The sequence below is a fragment of the Artemia sp. Qi Xiang Cuo genome, chromosome 8 (genome assembly GCF_049724085.1).
Source record: "Artemia sp. Qi Xiang Cuo chromosome 8, ASM4972408v1, whole genome shotgun sequence".
In the NCBI taxonomy this organism is placed as follows: domain Eukaryota; kingdom Metazoa; phylum Arthropoda; class Branchiopoda; order Anostraca; family Artemiidae; genus Artemia; species Artemia sp. Qi Xiang Cuo.
The window spans coordinates 12,619,941-12,638,676 of record NC_142801.1 but is presented as its reverse complement, the minus strand read 5'-3'; the positions used below and the strand labels follow the sequence as shown (position 1 = coordinate 12,638,676).

Genomic DNA, 18,736 nt, shown 5'->3' with positions numbered 1-18,736 from the left:
AGACAATTATTTTATTCTGCATAGTCTAAATATTTTATGACTATATCTTTGAGGACGACTTGATCCCCCACAGTCCCCGGGGGAAGGGCTGCAATTTATGAACTTTACCCATTGTTTACATATAGTATTGGTTGTTGGGAAGTACACATACGCTTTCAGGGGGGATTTTTTCTAGCGGGGGGGGGGGAGGGAGGAAATTACGTGGGAGTATCTTTCCATGGAGAAATTTTTCATGGGAGAAGAGAATTTCCCAGAGTTATTAAAAAAAAACAATCAGATATTAAATAAGAAAACAAGTTTTTTCAACTGAAAGTAAGTGGCAACATTAAAAATTAAAACGAACAGAAAATATTACATATATAAGGGGGGTTGCACCTCCTCAATAGCTCGCTCTCACGCTAATTTAAAAAAAAACTAAGCTTTTTAACTTTTAAAAGAGGTTATTATTCTAATTAAACAGTCTTTGTGATTCAGGAGTCATTCCTAAATAAATGGAACAAAAATCAAACTAAGGTCATTATAAGTTATTATTTGTTAAAAAAAGTAAAACTAATATGCGAGTTTCGTTTTAATTATTCATGTACGGTGAGCCAAATTCAAAGCCTGCATTAATTCAAAAACGTTCACAAATTAAATAAAACAACTAGTTTTCTTTAGCTGAAAGTAAGGAGCGACATTAAAAATTAAAACGAACAGAAATTATTCCCCATATGAAAAGGGCTCTCCGATCCTCAACGCCCCGCTCTTTACGCTATAATTTGACTTTTTCTCACAGCTCAACTTTTTAAAACAATAATAAACTTTAGCGCAAAGAGTGGGGTGTTGAGGAGGGGACAGCCCCTTTCATATACGGAATAACTTCTGTTCGTTTTAAGTTTTATTGTCGCTCCTTACTTTCAGTTAAAAAAAACTTGTTTTTGTATTTAAGAATAAAACTAGGACAAGGCTAATTATAGCAAAAGGAAATGACGTGTATTTTCACTCGATATTAAAGATTTGTCCTACAAGCAATTAAATAAAAAAACAGGTTTTTTTTTAACTGAAAATAAGGAGCAACTTTAAAACTTAAAATGAACATAAATTATTCCGTATATGAAAGGGGCTATCCTCTCCTTAACGCCTCGCTCTTACGCTAAAGTTTAGTTCTGTCACAATTCTACTTTTTAAAACAATAATAACTTTAGCGTAAAACCGAGGTGTTGAGGAGAGGACAGCCCCCTTCAAACACGGAATAATTTTTTTCCGTTTTAAGTTTTAATGTCGCTCCTTCCTTTCAGTTAAAAAACTTGCTTTTTTAATTTAATTTCTGGACGTTTTTCCACTAATACAGGTTCGAATTAGGCTCACCGTACATAAAACATTAAAAGAAAATTGTACATTAGTTTTGGAAGATTTATTTTGTATAAGAAGGGCTGCCCCCTCGTCAATACCTTGCTCTTTACGCTAAAGTTGTTAGCACTTTTAAAAAAGCTTCCTATTCTAATTAAGCGGCCTCTGTGTTTCAATAGACCCTCTTAAAAAATTGGGACAAACAGTCAAACTTGAGCGTAAAGAGCAACGTATCGAGGGGGGCCTTCATATATGGAATATTTTCTGTTAGTTTTTAAAATAATGCCGGTAACTCTGGCTCACCCTCTATGAAATGTACCCCTCCCCCTCATAGAAAACTCCTCCGTGGAGATTTCATCCAAAATAAAGTGCACCCCCCCCGTCAAATTCTCTCCGGACAGTTGCATCCTCGCTGAGAATTCCCCTCTCTTGTGAAATTGCTTGCGGACGATTCAGCCTGAAACATTCTCTTTAGCATTCTTTCATTTGACTAAGACTTTAATCTCTAATCGGTTTCTCAATCTCTCCAGAAATGCCCCCTTCCGTAAAAATTATTTCCCGGAAAACAAAACAGGCGGAAAATAGCCCCTGGATATTTACCCTGGACGATCTTCACATGTAAAATTTGGCAAAGAGAATGAAAGACAATTAAAAAGAATTTCGTATAGTAATTCTGTAAAATCCGCCAGTATAACATTTCCCCTAGAATATTCACCCCCATAAGTTTCCCTCCCCAAGGAAGATTCTGCCTATAGAAATACAACCCAAAGCACCCCTCCCTCCCTCCCCCCCCCAAAAAAATGTATACTTCCCAATAGTATTGTAGCTGGTTAAGTTGGCTACGGTAAAATTGGGTATTTTACGTAATTTACGTATTTTGCCGGTATTTTACGTAATTTACCGATATCTTACATATTTTACTGACATATTTTACAACGCCTTGCAATTTTTAGAGCACAAAGCGCGAAGAGACTTGCAGAAAAAGGATTGAATATGCTTTTGTTTTGTGTATAGCTGTCACAGTTTATATAATTATCCAGTATGATCATTCCCTATCTCACCCATTATACAAACCCGGACCGGGGTGCGAGTGCTCCGGATAACGTTTTTGCAGATATAAACATAAGCGGCATCAGATCTTTTCACGGGTAGACAAGTCAGACGCGAAACAAGTTGAAATAAGTTGAAACCCGCTATTACGAATAATGCACTTTGTAACTATTTCTCACTGATAGATGCAAACACACTGATCCATAAGTGAAGAAATAAGTGGGAGGAGCTTTTTGTTCGCACCGAGAACGAAGACCAGAAATGATCTGCGATAAACTTACTGGATAATTCTATAAACTGTGATAGCTGTGTTCCCCGATTTAAAAGGCCGTCTGTCTGATTTAGGTCTTTTGTTATCTGAACGATAAAGTGCATTATAGTACAGGTAATTATAATTTTAAAATGGTGAAATATTAGCTGAAATAAATTACATTCAGGGACGAACGCAGGGGGGGGGCTCCGGGCCCTGGCCCTCCCCCCCTGAAATCTCACGATTTTTTTCATATTCCCATAATTTTCAGAATTTTCTCACAGAATAATGGGTTTGAAGGATTTGCCCCCGAAACAAATTGGCCCCCCCCCCGAAACAAATTCCTGCGTACGTGCCTGATTACATTAGTTCTGTGAACTGTTGAAGACAGAAAGGGCTACAAGCAGGATTGACAGATGACAAACAAGAAAAATAGTAATAAAATTAAATAGCCGAGAAAAATGAGGGTAATGTCAGCCAGCGGACAAAAAAGAAGTGAAAATGATAGAAGCAGACATTTCGTCAAGGAAATTTCGTCATTTCGTCATTTCGTCAAGAAAAATGAGGGTAATGTCACCCAGCGGACAAAAAAGAAGTGAAAATGATAGAAGCAGACATTTCGTCAAGGACTTCCGCCCAGGCGTCTTCAATGCTTAAAAAAAGAATGAAAAGTAACCTTGTGATTTAGCTCTAACTAAGCAGAAGAAAGACTGAAACAAACCAAAAACCAAGCCAGAATAAGCAAAAGACTATTCACCAATTAGATTGGGCAAGAATTTTAGCTTAGTGATTGACTTAGCTTGCTTACTGATCTAATTTTTATTAAAAGTGTGGTCAGATGATCTTAATTTAAACTGAGTAAAATGTTATTTGAATCCTTTAATTTTAAGTTATTGTAAATTGGGTTTATAGGAATATCTCCAGTATCTCTATTTAGAGCAAGGTCTCCGTTTAAAGATTTTTCTGAATTTCAGTTGCCCTCCTAAAAGAATGTGGGAAGCCATTTGCTTCAAGTGTTAAAGTTGCCTCATCGAAAAGAACTACATGGTTTGGATTTTCAACAATGTGGAGGGCCAAAGCAAAATTAATATCCTAATTTTTATTTTAAATTTCAGATTTCAGAGAAATCTTGTATTCATGCCGCCTTTTCCCAGGGAGCCGGCGTTTATGCCCCCCCCCCCTGGAAAATGCCCCCACAGAATATTTCTCACTCCCTCACGAAAAATTCCTTCCTATTTTCCACTTGGATAATTCCGGATTGTTATTAGAAGGGAAATTGAAATTTCTACTTTCCTGTTTAAGTCAAGGGTAATCGAATTGCATTACCTAAGGGAGAGACGATGGGAGGGTGGAGGTAGAAATTGATCTATAATCCTTAGGGTCGTATCAAGGACTTTAGTTTGTTTTTTGTTTTGTTTTTTTATTTTTTTTTGGGAGGGGGTGAGGCTTCAGAACAGGCACGGTCATCTGAAACAGAATCTAAGTCTGAAGGAGATGAGCTCGATTTGCAAGCAAATCCTGTTGAAGACAGTCTTGATGACTGCAAAAGTGACTGAATGTTCCGCTGTTATGGTCCAGTGCTTAGTTAATCAAAGTCATCAAAGTGTTACAAACCTCTTTTTTACTTTTATTTGGTACTTTTATAAATAAACTAAAAATAACATGTATATGATATGAGAAATGTGACTGAATACGGTAATTTAAATGTGCAAATATGTATGTGATATATGTACACACGGTGTACTGTGCACATAAAAACCGTATGTTCACATATGCACATACGGTTATTTAAATAGTGCAAATCATGACTAATATGATTTACTCTTAAGTAATGGTAAATTTGATTTTTATTTTTACAAAATGGATGTCCGAAATCAGGCACTGTCCAATGGCTGAGGTATTACCCTAGGGATGAGATTACCAAATGTATAAACTAGATATTTAACTAAATTGATGAAACTCTAGAAGAAGGGGCATTACCCTTTCAAAGTCCAGGAAAATCAGAATCGTCAACATATTTCATCAAAAGCTGAAAGTGATCCTTAAAAAGAAATGTTCATTCGGTCTTGTAGCTACAGGACAACTATAAAACACCAACTTTACCTAATCTTACCAATTTTACCTTATTTTACCAATTTTACCAATTTTACTTACCGAGTTTTTATTTTAAGGTAATTTTACAACACTACTTCCCAATAACAAATACTATACGTAAACAATGGCGAATCTCATAACTTAGAGGCCTGTCCCCACGGGCTCTGGAGGGTCATTTTATACCTAAAGACATAATTATTTGATCTTTCAACTATACTGAACAAAATGGCTATCTCAAAATTTTAATCAGATAATTTTGGCGAAAAAATGGGCGTGGGAGGGGGCCCAGTTGCCCTCGAATCTTTTTGGTCACTTAAAAACCGCATTAGAACTTATAATTTCCGTTCCAATGCACCCTCTCCCGATATTCTAGGACGATTATTTCGATACAATCACCCCTGAGGAAAAAACAAATAAACACGCATCCGTGACCTGTCTTTTGAAAATCAGGCAAATATTCTCTGGCTCGTAACTTTTGATGGGAAACACTAATCTTGACGGATCTTATATAATTGGAATCAGCATAATAAGTTAACTCTCACTATTTACCTATGTCTATCAAAACTTTGTTTGTCAGGGATTTGGTCGCTATTGAGATGAGTCCTTACTTACAGTTTGTTAAAGCGAACTGTTTGAAAACCATTAAAAAAAGAACAAAACAAAACCCAAAAAGCACAGTGATTCAAAAAGCGAAGACTAAAATCTGCAAAAAGAAATTGAAGACTAAAAACCGAGAAAATATGGGATTACCAAACTTTACATGTGATGCTTTACTCAGCTGAGCCAACTTATGAAAATATGAACCTGTGAGATTTGAAAATGTAGATGGCTGCTCAGTCGTATGTAGATAGTCTGTATTGTAAAATTAACTAATTAATATGTTTTCTTGTTTTTTTTTTCTGGGGGAGAGGGGGGGGGGTGTTAGGGGGGGGGGGGTTGCAGTCTGCTTCTTTTGTATTGTTAGTGTTATCTTCTTTTTTTTTTCCTTCACATTTCCTTATTTCGTTGGTAAGACATTCTGTGAAATTGACCTGAAGTATCTACCATTTTCTTGTTTTTTAGTAATGGCTTTATCCTGTCCTATTTTTTGGAAACTTGGAGATCTCCTGCTTTAAGTAGGTTTCTTTTTTTGGTTATAGGTCTGCACTGTAGGGAATTTTAGATGATTTGGCTAGTTTTATCTTCTTTTTTTTTGGGGGGGGGGCGGAAACAGATTTTATCGTAGCTATACGATATACTTTTTTTTCTTTTGAGGCAATGTCGGCTTGCGATTTTCGCCTCAGGCTGAACTAGGCATTCAACTTTTGTACAAACGTTAGACTACACTTATTCACGACCGTTTGGGTCTGGCCTAATAATGATCCATCAGATTTAAGTGCATTATTGTTTTCTTTATCTCTCTTTTTTACTCCCCCCCTCTTATTGATTTTTATTGTTAATAGGGATAAAAAACTATGAAAAAGAATCCTGTCGATCCGATATGCCAAATACAGCTATTATCTCCCCATACCTTCACTTTGGTGAAATAAGTAGTCGATCTGTTCTTTCTGCTGCGATGTTTACAGATTTAGGAAGAAGCCCAAAGTTTCAAAGAAAATTGGCCTGGCGTGACCTAGCCTATTGGCTCTATCATATTTTTCCAACAATGGACTCGGAACCAGTTAGACCCCCTTTTAAGGTATTTATTTTTCATTATTAACAGAATATATAATACAGCCATTGGGGTAGATTTTCGGATATTTTGATTAATTCGTTGGCTAAAAACATGAAAAACGGAAAGCAGGTCATCCTTGTCTCGGGTGGAAGGACGTCATAAATAAAGATTTAAAGGAAATGGGGACTTCGTGGGAGGGTGTAAAAAGGGAGGCTTTGAATTGATTACGATGGAGGAAGAGCGTGCGTAGCTGTGTTGGCCTCAGGCGGCTTGGTGCTGCGGTGAGTTGTTAGTAGTAGTAGTAGTAAAAACATGAAAATACCGTGCGAAGTGCCTTTTAACGCTGATTCTAAATAGGCCAAATGAAGTCAATCTCAGAAAAGAAGCAAAATCAGTTTATAAGGTAACATTTTGGAGATTCCGCCCATAAGTCGTGTATTTAGTTAAGGGCCATATCTGGCCACATTAAGGGGCTGAAGTACATTTTAGAGTATTAATATTTTTAGAATCCGCATTAAAATACAAATTGAGTGTTCTGTTCATCCTTTAGCTACCGTACTAACTGAAGCGTGCAAAAATTTACTGTCATTGGTGAAAAATAATGTAGAAAAAAATAATGTAACAGTCTTCTTTCTGTCTTCAGATATGAAATCTATCTCCGAATTTTGTAAGTAAGAGTACACCATATGAGGCAACGGTGAAATCTAGCATACAAAAAAGAAATAATAAAATGAAGTAAAACGATCAAAAATGGAACACTCCCATTTCTGTTTTTGGATGTGAAATGTGTTTTCGAATTGAAAAGTAAAAGAGAGAATCTTTTACTTTTAGAAATCGAAATCAATTTTGATTTTGGAGTCGTTAAGGAGCTTTGGAGTAGGGAGCGACCCCTACATTGTTAAGATATCTTTCGCAAGGGGAGATGTAATATGGAGATTACGGCCCACAGGTCTGGTCCAATCTTGTTCAGCATAAAAGCCCATTTCGGTAATACCAGAAGGTTTTCTTCCCCAGTCCAGCCCTGATTGCAGGGGATTTCCAGTGGCATGAGAACAAAAACGATTTGGTTGCTTGTGGGTACATAACGACAAACGACGTAATTTATTTAAGTTGCTTCACTTAAAGAGCAAAGGGGGAACCTCAGTACCTCTCTGGCCCGTCTCCTCTATCATCCAACACTAGTGGCAACCTCTATTTAGCATCTAATATTGACCACCTAACAAAAACCTTTCCAAGTTTCGAGATGTCAGAATTTTGAAAAGGGGATGAGGTGGCAGGTAGAATTAAAATCAATTTTGTAAGCCCAAATTTATGCTCTAAATACATTCTGGAAAATATAATTGAAGTAATACAGCGAATTTCCGAACTGTAAAAACAAACACTTTTCTGATTTTTTTTTCTAAGTTCAATTCATGAAGTAAAAAACGACATGAAAAGAAAAAGAAATACAAAATACATTAGCAGGATTAACTCAAACAATTCAAGGTTTAAGAGTTTTTTTTCTTCCAAAAATGAAGACTGAGTCCTAAAATTGTCGTCGACATTATGTATTATGGAATATTATCTGTCAAAGCTACGATTTAATAGAGCCTGAACGTGATATCAAAAGGGATAATGATCATACGTGATATCAAAAGGGATAATGATCATTTCCAAGTAATGGTGAATTTCGAGTTCTAGGAATTATTACGAGAACCTGTCAATTTTACTTTTCAATTCAAAGACACATCCAAAGACAGAAATGAAAGTGTTCTATTTTCGATCGTTTTATTATTTATTTTTTGTACACAAGATTTTACCGTATTTATTTTTTGTACCGTTGCCTTGTACCGTTGTACTGATTTTACCGTTGCCTTGTATGGTGTAATCTTACTTACGAAAGTTGGAGATAGATTTCACATCTGAAGACGAAAAGCAAACTGTTACATTATTTGTTTCTACATTATTTTTCACCAATGACAGTACATTTTTTGCACGCTTCAGTTGGTACCGTAGCTAAAAAATGAACATAACACTCACTGTGTGTTTTAATGCGGATTCTAAAAATACTAATACTCTAAAATGTACCTCAGCTCCTTAATGTGGCCAGATATGGCCCTTAACTATATACACGACTTATGGGCGGAGTCTCCAAAATGCTGCTCTATAAAATGATTTTGCTTCTTTTTTTTCTGATTGACTTTATTTGGCCTTTATTTGACTTTGTATGAACCGATAGTTGATGAGGAAAATTTACAGAAATAATGCAAACGAACAAAATAAACACACTATATGCAGGGGGTTGTCAAATGGACATAACAGCAATATCTAAGGAACGGCTAAGGGTATTAAGTTGGAGCGTGAAAGGCATGTTGAGAGGGATTTTGATAAGAAAAGGAGGGTAACCACCCCCTCCCATCTTGCCCTTTAAGTCTTTAAGAACTTTTTGCCCTTTAAGAACTCCCCTCTGTACACTGATATAACAGTGTACACTATAACCCTGATATGGGTCTTGAAAAGCCATTCTATTCAAAATGTAGCAACATTTAATAGCTATGGCTCAGAGGATGCCATGCCCCCCTCCTATCTCCCGGGGCAAGTATTACAAATTACACAATTTGTCCTTCTACATGCAGGATTTATCTTTAGGAATGGGGAGGGATGTTTGGATCCCGGGTGTGTCCGAAAAGGCTAAGGGTACTGAAGCAAAATTTCGGGAAATGTTGAGGGGTATGCTGAGCTAAATCAAAACTATCTGTAACCAAGTTGTAAAAAATGCGTATCTGCAATTTTTTAGGAACAGGAAAGGATATGAACTTGAAACTTTGAACGCCATTACTACTACTACTATTGCAGATGCAAATGAGACTGGTTGCGATTGCAACTGTGACTACTTCCAACTGCGACAACTTAAAACTGTGACTGCGACTGCCTGTAATTGCTACTACATGTACTTGTGTCTACTTTCAGGGAATCTTCAGGGGGATGTTGAAGTTTGAAATTTTAATGTTGAAAAAACATCACTTTGACTTAGATATTACTGTTATGCCCTTTTGACAATCCCCCTGTATATAGTGTGTTTTGATTTATTTTAATCCCCCTAAATATTTTAAAAAGTTAATACTCTTAGCCTTTTTATATGAACAGTGGGAAAATTATAGAACTTACAACGCTTGTCCCAGGGTCTGCGGGGGGTTATGTTATACCCAGATGTATAGTTATTTGACTTTTGGACTATTTTGAATAAGATGGTTTTTTACAAAATCTTGATCAGGTATCTTTGGTGGGAGGGCAGCTAAAAAGGGAACTTAGGGGGACTAGTTGCCCTCTGATCCCTTTTTAAGATCCTCCTTAACATGCCCAGAAAGTTTAAACTCAATGCCCACAGCCGTTCTTGAGATATTGCAGATACGGCTTTTTGATAAACTTGATACACATAGTATCTTTTGAGCTTAATATGCCCTCCCCCCCCCGAAGTTCTATCTTAATATCTTTAGTCTTTTCTAACACACATAGAGTCAAACATCCTCTCTTTTCCTATTAGTTAACCCCGGATGTAAAAAAAGGCAAACTGAATAATTTGCAATCCTTGCCCTGGGGCCTTTGGGAGGCATTGTATTTCTGGAGACATAGTTACTAGATCTTTTGCCTGTTTTGAACAAATTTTTTTTTCAAAATTTTGATTAGTACTGAGGGAAGGGAGCATCTAAAAAAGGCAAGAGAGGATGGTTGCACCTGGTAGCTCTTCAATACCCCCTCAACGTTCCCTGAAATTTTCAGCTTAATACCCTCAGCCATTCCTTGGATATTGATACGTCACTCTGACAACCACATCTCATAAAGTGTATTTTATTGCGTTCAGTATCCCTTTCTAAAGCTGTGGTGTGTTATGTCATCCCCATAAGCATAGTTATTTGAGCTTTAGACTGTTTTGAACAAGATGTCTATTTCAAAATTTTGACCGAATCTTTTTGGAAGGAGGGAATAAGTGCGCCAATAAAATCAACAACTAAGTTGGTTCACGATAAATCTCGTCTTTTTTTTTATCAACCGGTGATGCTGTAGTGGCTCAGGCCTCACAGGCCGTTGCCTCCACACTGCCGAAATTTTTTTTTGGTAGGAGAAACCAAACATCTGCTCCCCCTCCCCACTCTTATCGTATACTTTGCCAACTGTCGGATTCCTCCTAGCCCTAATATTCCTTCAGCTTAACATTTAACTCATAAAAATGTTCAGCCGATATCTACTCCTTGCTGGACATTCTTCTACTAGATGTCTCCTTGCTTCCACGGCCATCTTACATTTCTTTAAAATGGGGAATCGGCCTCCCAATAAGGGCAAAGGACTTCCCAAAGCACGAAATTCCTGTTCTAGCTTCAGTCACGATTCTTATCTACGACCTTTTTAGCCGAAGTACGTGTTTAGTCAGCGTTGGATTAATTTTCCAAAACACTTCCTTTGTTTCATTACATCCCTCCTTCTTATAAAATGGAATATATTTATTCACTACAGTAGCTGGAGCTAACGTGAGCATGTAAATGTAAAAAAATAGAAAAAGCAAAACAAGGATCAATAAAAAAAGAAACAACAAGAGAAAACTAAAAAAAAAACCAGGAACATCAAAAATTTAAAGTAGCAAGTGATGCTTCAAGGTCAAGAGATTAAAATCAGTCATAAATAAAATTTATATATATGTCAAGAGTCAGGACTCTTGATTCCACTTCGATTCCACTCTTCCAGTTGCGGTTCTAGGCCCGGGCAGGGGGGCAGATGCCCCTCCCCGCAATTTTTCTGACATTTGATATTAAATTCCTTTTAGTTTTTATTTAATCACTCTTATTAAGGTTCCTTGTCCCTCAGATTATTGTGATCGTTGCTTTAAGTGCCACCTGTCCATTTACAACACCTTGTACAGCACCTTGGCTCCTTAAAGAAAATGAAATTTGCCAGAATCCTTTGAATGTGTAACGAAAGCTTGTGTAACGAAAGACGCTGCATTGTTTGATCAACATATATATTCCCGCTAATTTGTGGCACACTGCGTGTCCATTCTGATTATAACAGGAGAAAAAGAATTATAGTCAGCGCAGTGTTCAATGAAAGCAGAAACATCGTTCAGTTGAGGGCAGCAGTATTCTCATCTGTTCATTGAAAGCAGCAGCATTTTTCAATGAGAAAAGCAGCATTGTTTGCTGTTCAGAGAGAAACTCACCTCTAATGAGTTTCAAATGCGCTGCTATTTGCTTCAAGAAGTATTTGCGACGTGGAGCTTTTCATGCAAGGGCGGGAATTTGAAAGATTTTATGCTGGCTGCCTCAATAACTGAGGATACAAGTATCTGACAAATCTTAAGGCTCCCTGCTGGGGCAGTATACAGGATTTTTCTCGGGGGGGGGGGGAGGGTTACAAAAAACTTTACAAAACGCAACACAAATTTTTTTATATGCATTTTTGCTACTTTTTGAGAGTCGGAAAAAAAGGCGGAGGGGGGGGGGGTCGAACTGGTTAACCAGTTTGGGGTATTTTGTACAAATATGCTGTCAACATATTGTCATAAAATATAAAAGAAAGGACTGGACGATAATATTCGGTCTTCTACTTGCTTCAGACAGAATATAGTTTTTCAAACAAGTAAAATTATGATTTTTGTAGGTTAAGGATTAAACATGTTCATCGTTTTCTCTTTATGAAGCAACTCATCGTTTGAAAACTTTAAGACGCTGGTTTAAAAAATGATAAACAGTGACCAAGTCTCCTTAAATATTTTTTTAAAAGTTCATTTTCTTTGCCGTGTCATACTAAATTCTAAATTAACGGAGAACTTTTAGTACCGTATTTCCCAGGGAAAGGCGCTGAAATCTAAAGGGGTTAAATGAAAGGTCCTATTAGATCATAAACTTTGAATGAATATTACAGGCTAGGTTGTAATACGTCAAAGAAAAACAAGATATTGTATTATGAAATTTAATTTTGTTTTTAATTGATTCATCCTTGACTTTTTTTAAAATCCTAAACATTAAAAATAGCGCGGCTTTTAATGGGGCTCAGCAAGTCCACAGAAGCCTCTGAGATGTTTTGAGAGCTTGTAAGCATTTTAAAACGTAGTTATTATTTTTTTTCGAGTTTTTTTTCTATTTTTTAGTATATTCTGTTGTATTGCTGTTTCCCATTGTCCAAGTTGATTGTGGTAGATATGGTAATTACGGTAAGTAATGGTAATAATGTTATTCATTCATGGATTTTAGTTTTTAGACACATGTATTCCTCTTTTCTAAATTGCAATTTAAGGGACCTCTTTACCTTTTTTTAAAGTTTCAAAGATGGAGCAAAAATAAAGTGAGTCTTGGTGCTTGGCAAAAAGGCGAGACGGGATACCCTTTAGTAGATGCTGCAATGCAGCAATTATGGCAAGTTGGATGGATGAACAATTACATGCGTCATGTTGTGGCATCTTTTCTAATTTCTTACCTACACATATCCTGGGAGGAAGGTTTTAAATGGTTTCAAGTAAGTTTTTTGTTTTATAACTTTGCAGTAATTATTAAATTTCTGTAGATGAAAAAACCCAGATTTACCGGATAGGCCTGCTCGGAACGAGCAAAAATCTCTCTATCTAGTTTTTAAAGGTGAACAAAAAGGGGATATAGGATTTACGGTCCAGGGGACTTTTTCTTAGGGACACAAGGGGGGTGAAGCTCGTAAAGCAGAATATTTGAGGCTACAACTAAGGTTTCGATTCCCACCACATCAAACCCTTATATTTGGTAAGGATGATAAAGGGGGGAAGATTTAACATTTGTTAAATCTCCTTTTGTTTGACAGTTCACGGCTCGGGATCATTCGAAGGACCTGGTGTGTGGCTAGTGATCTCAAATTGCATATATTCATTGACCGCTGTTTTAAAGGAATTAGTTAAGTTTTTTCCATGAATGCTCCGTAGTCAAGGTACTGTTTAATAAAGTGTAGTGTTGAAAAAAAGTGTTTCTTGGGTAGTAGGCTCTTTGCAGCTCCACTTTGAATAATTAATATGTAAGCTCCTTGGTGATTTGACTTAATGGAAAGGTACTTTAAGGAAGTAGTTTGAGCATGTCTTCATGTAGTGCCAAGAGGGATGAGACTCTGGTATCAAAATACTTGGGGTCGCTGACATCGACTTGTCAAGCAACTCTTTCTGTCAGAAAATGTGATACAACTTTTAAAATGAGCTCTAAAGTCTGGTATATATACTACCTGACGAGGTAGTAAAAGTTCTTTTGGGTGCCCATTTCAATATGTTCAGAGATATTTTATATTTTGTCCTTTTTTCGTGAAATGATATATGTGCAACATTTGTTACTCAAGTCTAGTTAGAGATGCGTTACAATTTTGTGCACAATCATTAGCAATTTTTTAAGAAATGCTTTGCTGACTCCAACAAAAGATACAAGCATATAGTTGAAACTAATACACATTAGTTGAATATACTTGGAAGTAAACTCATGTTGGTATAGTTTATTTATTGTTAATAATCTAGAATAAGTGTCATCAAAAGGCAAAAATTACCTAAATACAACTAACATTTTTTTTTTATCTCCATTAATCCCATTTTCCTCAAAGCTTTTTTTGTATCTGTATCAGGGAGCACCAATTGGGAGGAGAGACAGGGGACCCCCTCCACTAGATTTTGAAAAACAATTTATTTTGTATCTTCATAAAAAATCAGAAAAAAATGCTTGCCTTACTCTGCATTTCCGTGAATTGGCACCCTTGATCGACATATTTTTAGTTTTAATACTGTTATTAACACTTAATTAAATACATATTTTCAACTTTGTCTAGATACTCTCCGACTGCATCATTGTAAGCCATGGTTTTATTTTGATTAATAATTTTTGGCTTCTAGAATTAAACTCTTATGCAAAAAAGAAAAAAAATCGCATTAAATATTGTAGCCAGGCAACGTTGGTATTGCACATGTCAATTCTTCTATCGTTTTTTGTGAAGTCGACATGACTACTTTATTCAAAATTGAATAGTCCCATGTTTCTAAGGAAAACCCAGTTACACCAGGGATTTAAACTTCTGATATCCAATTATAGCATACCTTTAATTATGTCATATCCTTCGTTTCCAACGATACCATAATTCTTGCTTTTCAACTACTGTCCTTGTTTAATTATGTCTTATGCTGTACTCGAGATATTTTTTATTTTATTGGGATGTAGAAAGTTTCTTTATCAATATAATGGGAGAGATTTTTGGATGATAGTGAATGAAGGGAAAATACTGTTATTGAACTGTTGCAATTTTGTTGCTTAAGTGCTTATGATGTATGCATAATGAGCCGCTTAGTTGAAAGTTCCTTAATTACGTTTTAAAATGAACAAAAGAGGAGAGATTTTAGGATGGTTGAGAATGAAGGAAAAAGAGTGTTATTGAACTGTTGCAATCTTATTGCTCAAGTGCTTGTAATGTAGGCATAATGAGCCGCCTAGTTGAAAGATCCTTAATTACGTTTAAAAAGGAACAAAAGAGGAGAGAGTCTAGGATGGCAGAGAATGAAGGAAAAAGAGCGTTATTGAACTGTTGCAATTTTCTTGCTTAAATACTTGTGGTGAGAGAATAATGAGCTGCCTAGAATTTGAGCCACTCAGTTTAAAGTTTCGTTTTTATATGTAAAAAGCAAAAAGCGGGATAGATTTTAGAACAATAGAGAAATGATGAAACATAGCGTTATTGAACTGTTGCAATTTTGTTGTTTAAGCCTTTCTAATGTACACATTATTAGCCGCCTATTTGAAAGTTTATTTATTCTGTGAAAAAGAAATTGAACGGGTCAGGTTTTAGGATGACAAAGAAATGGTGGAAAAAGAGCTTTATTGAGCTGTTAATGTTACAGTTTTGTTGCTTAAGGGGCTTGTAACGTATGCATTACGAGCAGTCTAGAATTTGGAGATATTTTAGGATGATAGAGAAATGGTAGAAAAAGAGCGTTATTGAGCTGTTAATATTACTTTTTTGTTGCTTAAGGGGCTTGTAACGTATGCATGTCGGGTCGTCTAGAATTTGAGCCACTTATTTGAAAGTTTCTCTATTACGCGTAAAAAGAAACAGAAGGGGAGAGATTTTAGGATGATAGAGAAATGGTAGAAAAAGAGCTTTATTGAACTGTTAATGTTACAGTATTGTTGCTTAAGGGGCTTGTAACGTATGTATGTCCAGTCGTCTAGAATTTGAGCCACTTATTTGAAAGTTTCTCTATTACGCGTAAAAAGAAACAGAAGGGGAGAGATTTTAGTATGATAGAAAAATGGAGGAAAAATAGAGTTATTAATTATTGGAATTTTGTTGCTGAAGTGCTTGTGATGTATGCATAATGAGCCGCCTAGTTGAAAGTTTTCTTATTGTTTGTAGAAAGAAATGGAAAGGGTTAGACTTAAGGATGATAAAAAAATGAAGGGAAAAGAGCGTCATTGAACTGTTACAATTTTGTTACTGAAGTGCTGGTAATGCATGTATGATGAGCCACCTAGAATTGTGTTTATTAATGTACACATAACAATTCATATTTTATTCTAAGCCAAATTTTGGAAAAAATATTGATAAGTAAGTGTACTGAAACATGAAGAAACAGTGTAAACTACACATTTGGATAACTTGGAAATAAAATAAAAGAAGAAACAAATCGAACACGATTTTTTTTCTGTTTGTTAGCACTTCTTTTCAGCAAATATTTTTAAGTGAATATTAGGTACTTGCATGATATAGCCCCGATCTAATATTTTTCATCTAAGTAGAACCTGTTTCTCTGATGCTCAATCCTAATGAAATATACCTAATTATGATAAAAATATAATATTTTAGAAACAAATTTGGGCTATATATTTACACATTAGGGGGGAGGGGTTTAAAGTATAGCGGGTCTGCATGCCTAATGTGTTAGGTAGAATTGTTCTGCATATTATAAAGTAAGAATTTTTTTTTTAATTGACACCGTCCAAATGCTTTACCCCCCCCCCCCTAATGTGCAAATATTAAGCCCAAATTATATATTTCCCTTCTATTTTATCGCTTCTCTTTTGTCTTGTCTCACGCTAATCACAAAGACACTAACGAAAAAAAAACCGGCTCTATAATTTGTCAATGGATGAACAACTTGAGTGATCGGGGCTATATCATACAATTCCCGAATATTAAATTATTCGGTAGCTTTATATGCTAACCATGACTTGTATTCGTTATTTATTTTTATGTTTCGAAGTGCAAATGCACAATTGTTTTAAAATATTCTTTTTGCTATTTCTAGTTGCTGGTTATTTTTTTAGTTAAAATCTCGATTTCTCAGTTTTCGGCTGCATTCTAACAAAAATCTACCTCTTCCCAGTCAGGATACTTCCTGACCTAGCGCTTTTGACCTTGGATTTTTCTCTTAGACTGTTTGAGGTGGGTAATTCAGTTTTATTTTAATTTCCAAAATTTACACTAAAAAAGTCCAAAAAGAAGAAAAAACATTTGAAACATTAGGAATCGAGGATGAATGTTTATAGTTATATCTCTTATTTATGTTAAATCACACCTTGGAGCTAGTTTAGGGATTTTCATTTGTGTGGTACTCCGGGATGACTGCAATTTCATTGGTTCCATTAAAATACTGAGCTGCCTCCCAGTTGTTAAATATCAGCTGCCAGTTGTGCAGAAACTGCCAGTGTAGCTGCTCTTTGTTAACATTAAATTTGAAGTTGTTGATTCAGCCAATCCTTTGATAGCTGACTCCATAGATTAGATATTCTCTGACTGAAGAAATGTTTTCTCTCTTGTGGTACAGTATTGCTTTGCAAGATTGTCTGAACATTCTCTAGTTATGTTATACTTGGAAAAGGGGGGGGGGAGGAGGAGACCGGGGAGGGCATTTTTTTTATAATCTTATTAGTGAAATTTGTATCCCTGTGTCTTCTTCTGTAGGTGAGTTTAGAGAGTTTGAGGTTGTGCAGACGTTCTTCGTAAGATATTTTCTGCAGTCCACTGACGATCTTGCAGTCCACTTTCAATATTCATAAATATCATATCAAACCATACAACTTTCAATAGTTTTAATTCAAGCGGCACCTTTTGTGTAGGTAAGCATCTTCTATGTTAAAGAGAAAACATTTTTTCTGCAGTAGGAGGGAAGCTATCACTCTACAGCACCCACATTGAAGCTTATTACTAATGAAAGGATATTATAATTAAATTTTATTTCCCATGTAACGTCAATTTACAAAAAAATGGGAAAAATCGGCTAATTGGCGTATCTGTTTCTGGGATGTCCCTATTCTTTTTAGACAATTGAGATGCAAAGGGCATTCTTACCTAAGGTCGAGTGTGCTCCAGACTTTTCTAGAGCTATTACTTTTTTTTCTTACCAATGAGCACATCCTTAAAACTTCAGTCTTATTGTAATTGATGATATTGGTACTTGAGCATCACGGATTAGGCCCGTTTGTTGGAACTTAAATTCGGGGTAGAAGAAAGAGTCTCAAGAATAGTACAACTAGGCAGATTATGCTAATGCTATGGGGAGTTGCGAAATCAAATAGTAACTAGGCCTCCGGTTCTAAGGTCCATTGACTGTTGCAACAACTGTGAGCCATGGGTCACAGGTGCGGAGCAACACATTAAACTATGTCTTCAGGGTAATAAATGTGTATGCTCCCTTGTCCCAAAATGGAACGGGTTAGGCTTTAGGATGATAAAGAAATGAAGGGAATAGAGGGTCATTGAACTGTTACAGTTTTGTTGCTTAATGTCTGGTAATGCATACAAAATGAGCCACCTTGAATTTTGCTTCTAAATGTACTCATAATAACTGATATTTTATTTTTAAGCCAAATTTTGGAAAGATATATTGATAAGTAAGTGTACTGAAAGATTAAGAGATAGTGTAAACCACAAATTTGGTTAACTTGTAAATGAAATACAGATGAAACAAATCGAATGCGGTTTCTTTTCTGTTTATTAGCACTTCTTTTCAGCAAATATTTTAATTGAATATTAAATTATACAGTAGCTTTGTATTCTAACTATGACTTGTATTCGTTATATATTTTTATGTTTCCAATTGCAAATGTACAGTTTTTGTAAGATACTCTTTTTCCTATTTCTAGTTACAGGTTATATTTTATTTAAAATCTGGATTTCTCTGTTTTTGGATGCATTCTAACAAATATCTACCTCTTCCCTGTCAGGATACTTCCTGACCTACCGATTTTGACCTTGAATTTTTCTCTTAGACTGTTTGAGGTTTGTGACTCTTATTTTAGTTACCAAATTTACACTAAAAAAGTCCAAAAAGAAGAAAAAACATTTGAAACATCAGGCCACGATGATGAATGTTTTAGTTATATTCCTTATTTAATTTAAAT

General features: G+C 35.8%; 1 protein-coding gene across 1 annotated transcript in view; it reads left to right on the top strand.

The window, feature by feature from the left end:
- LOC148949172 (uncharacterized) overlaps nt 1–18,736 on the top strand; it is a 163,487-nt gene that overhangs the window by 28,012 nt on the left and 116,739 nt on the right. Inside the window, exons 4-5 of the mRNA XM_089093216.1 lie at nt 6,166–6,401; nt 12,669–12,863. Of these exons, the coding sequence (XP_088949342.1) occupies nt 6,166–6,401; nt 12,669–12,863 (431 nt within the window). The remainder of the gene's footprint in view (nt 1–6,165; nt 6,402–12,668; nt 12,864–18,736) is intronic.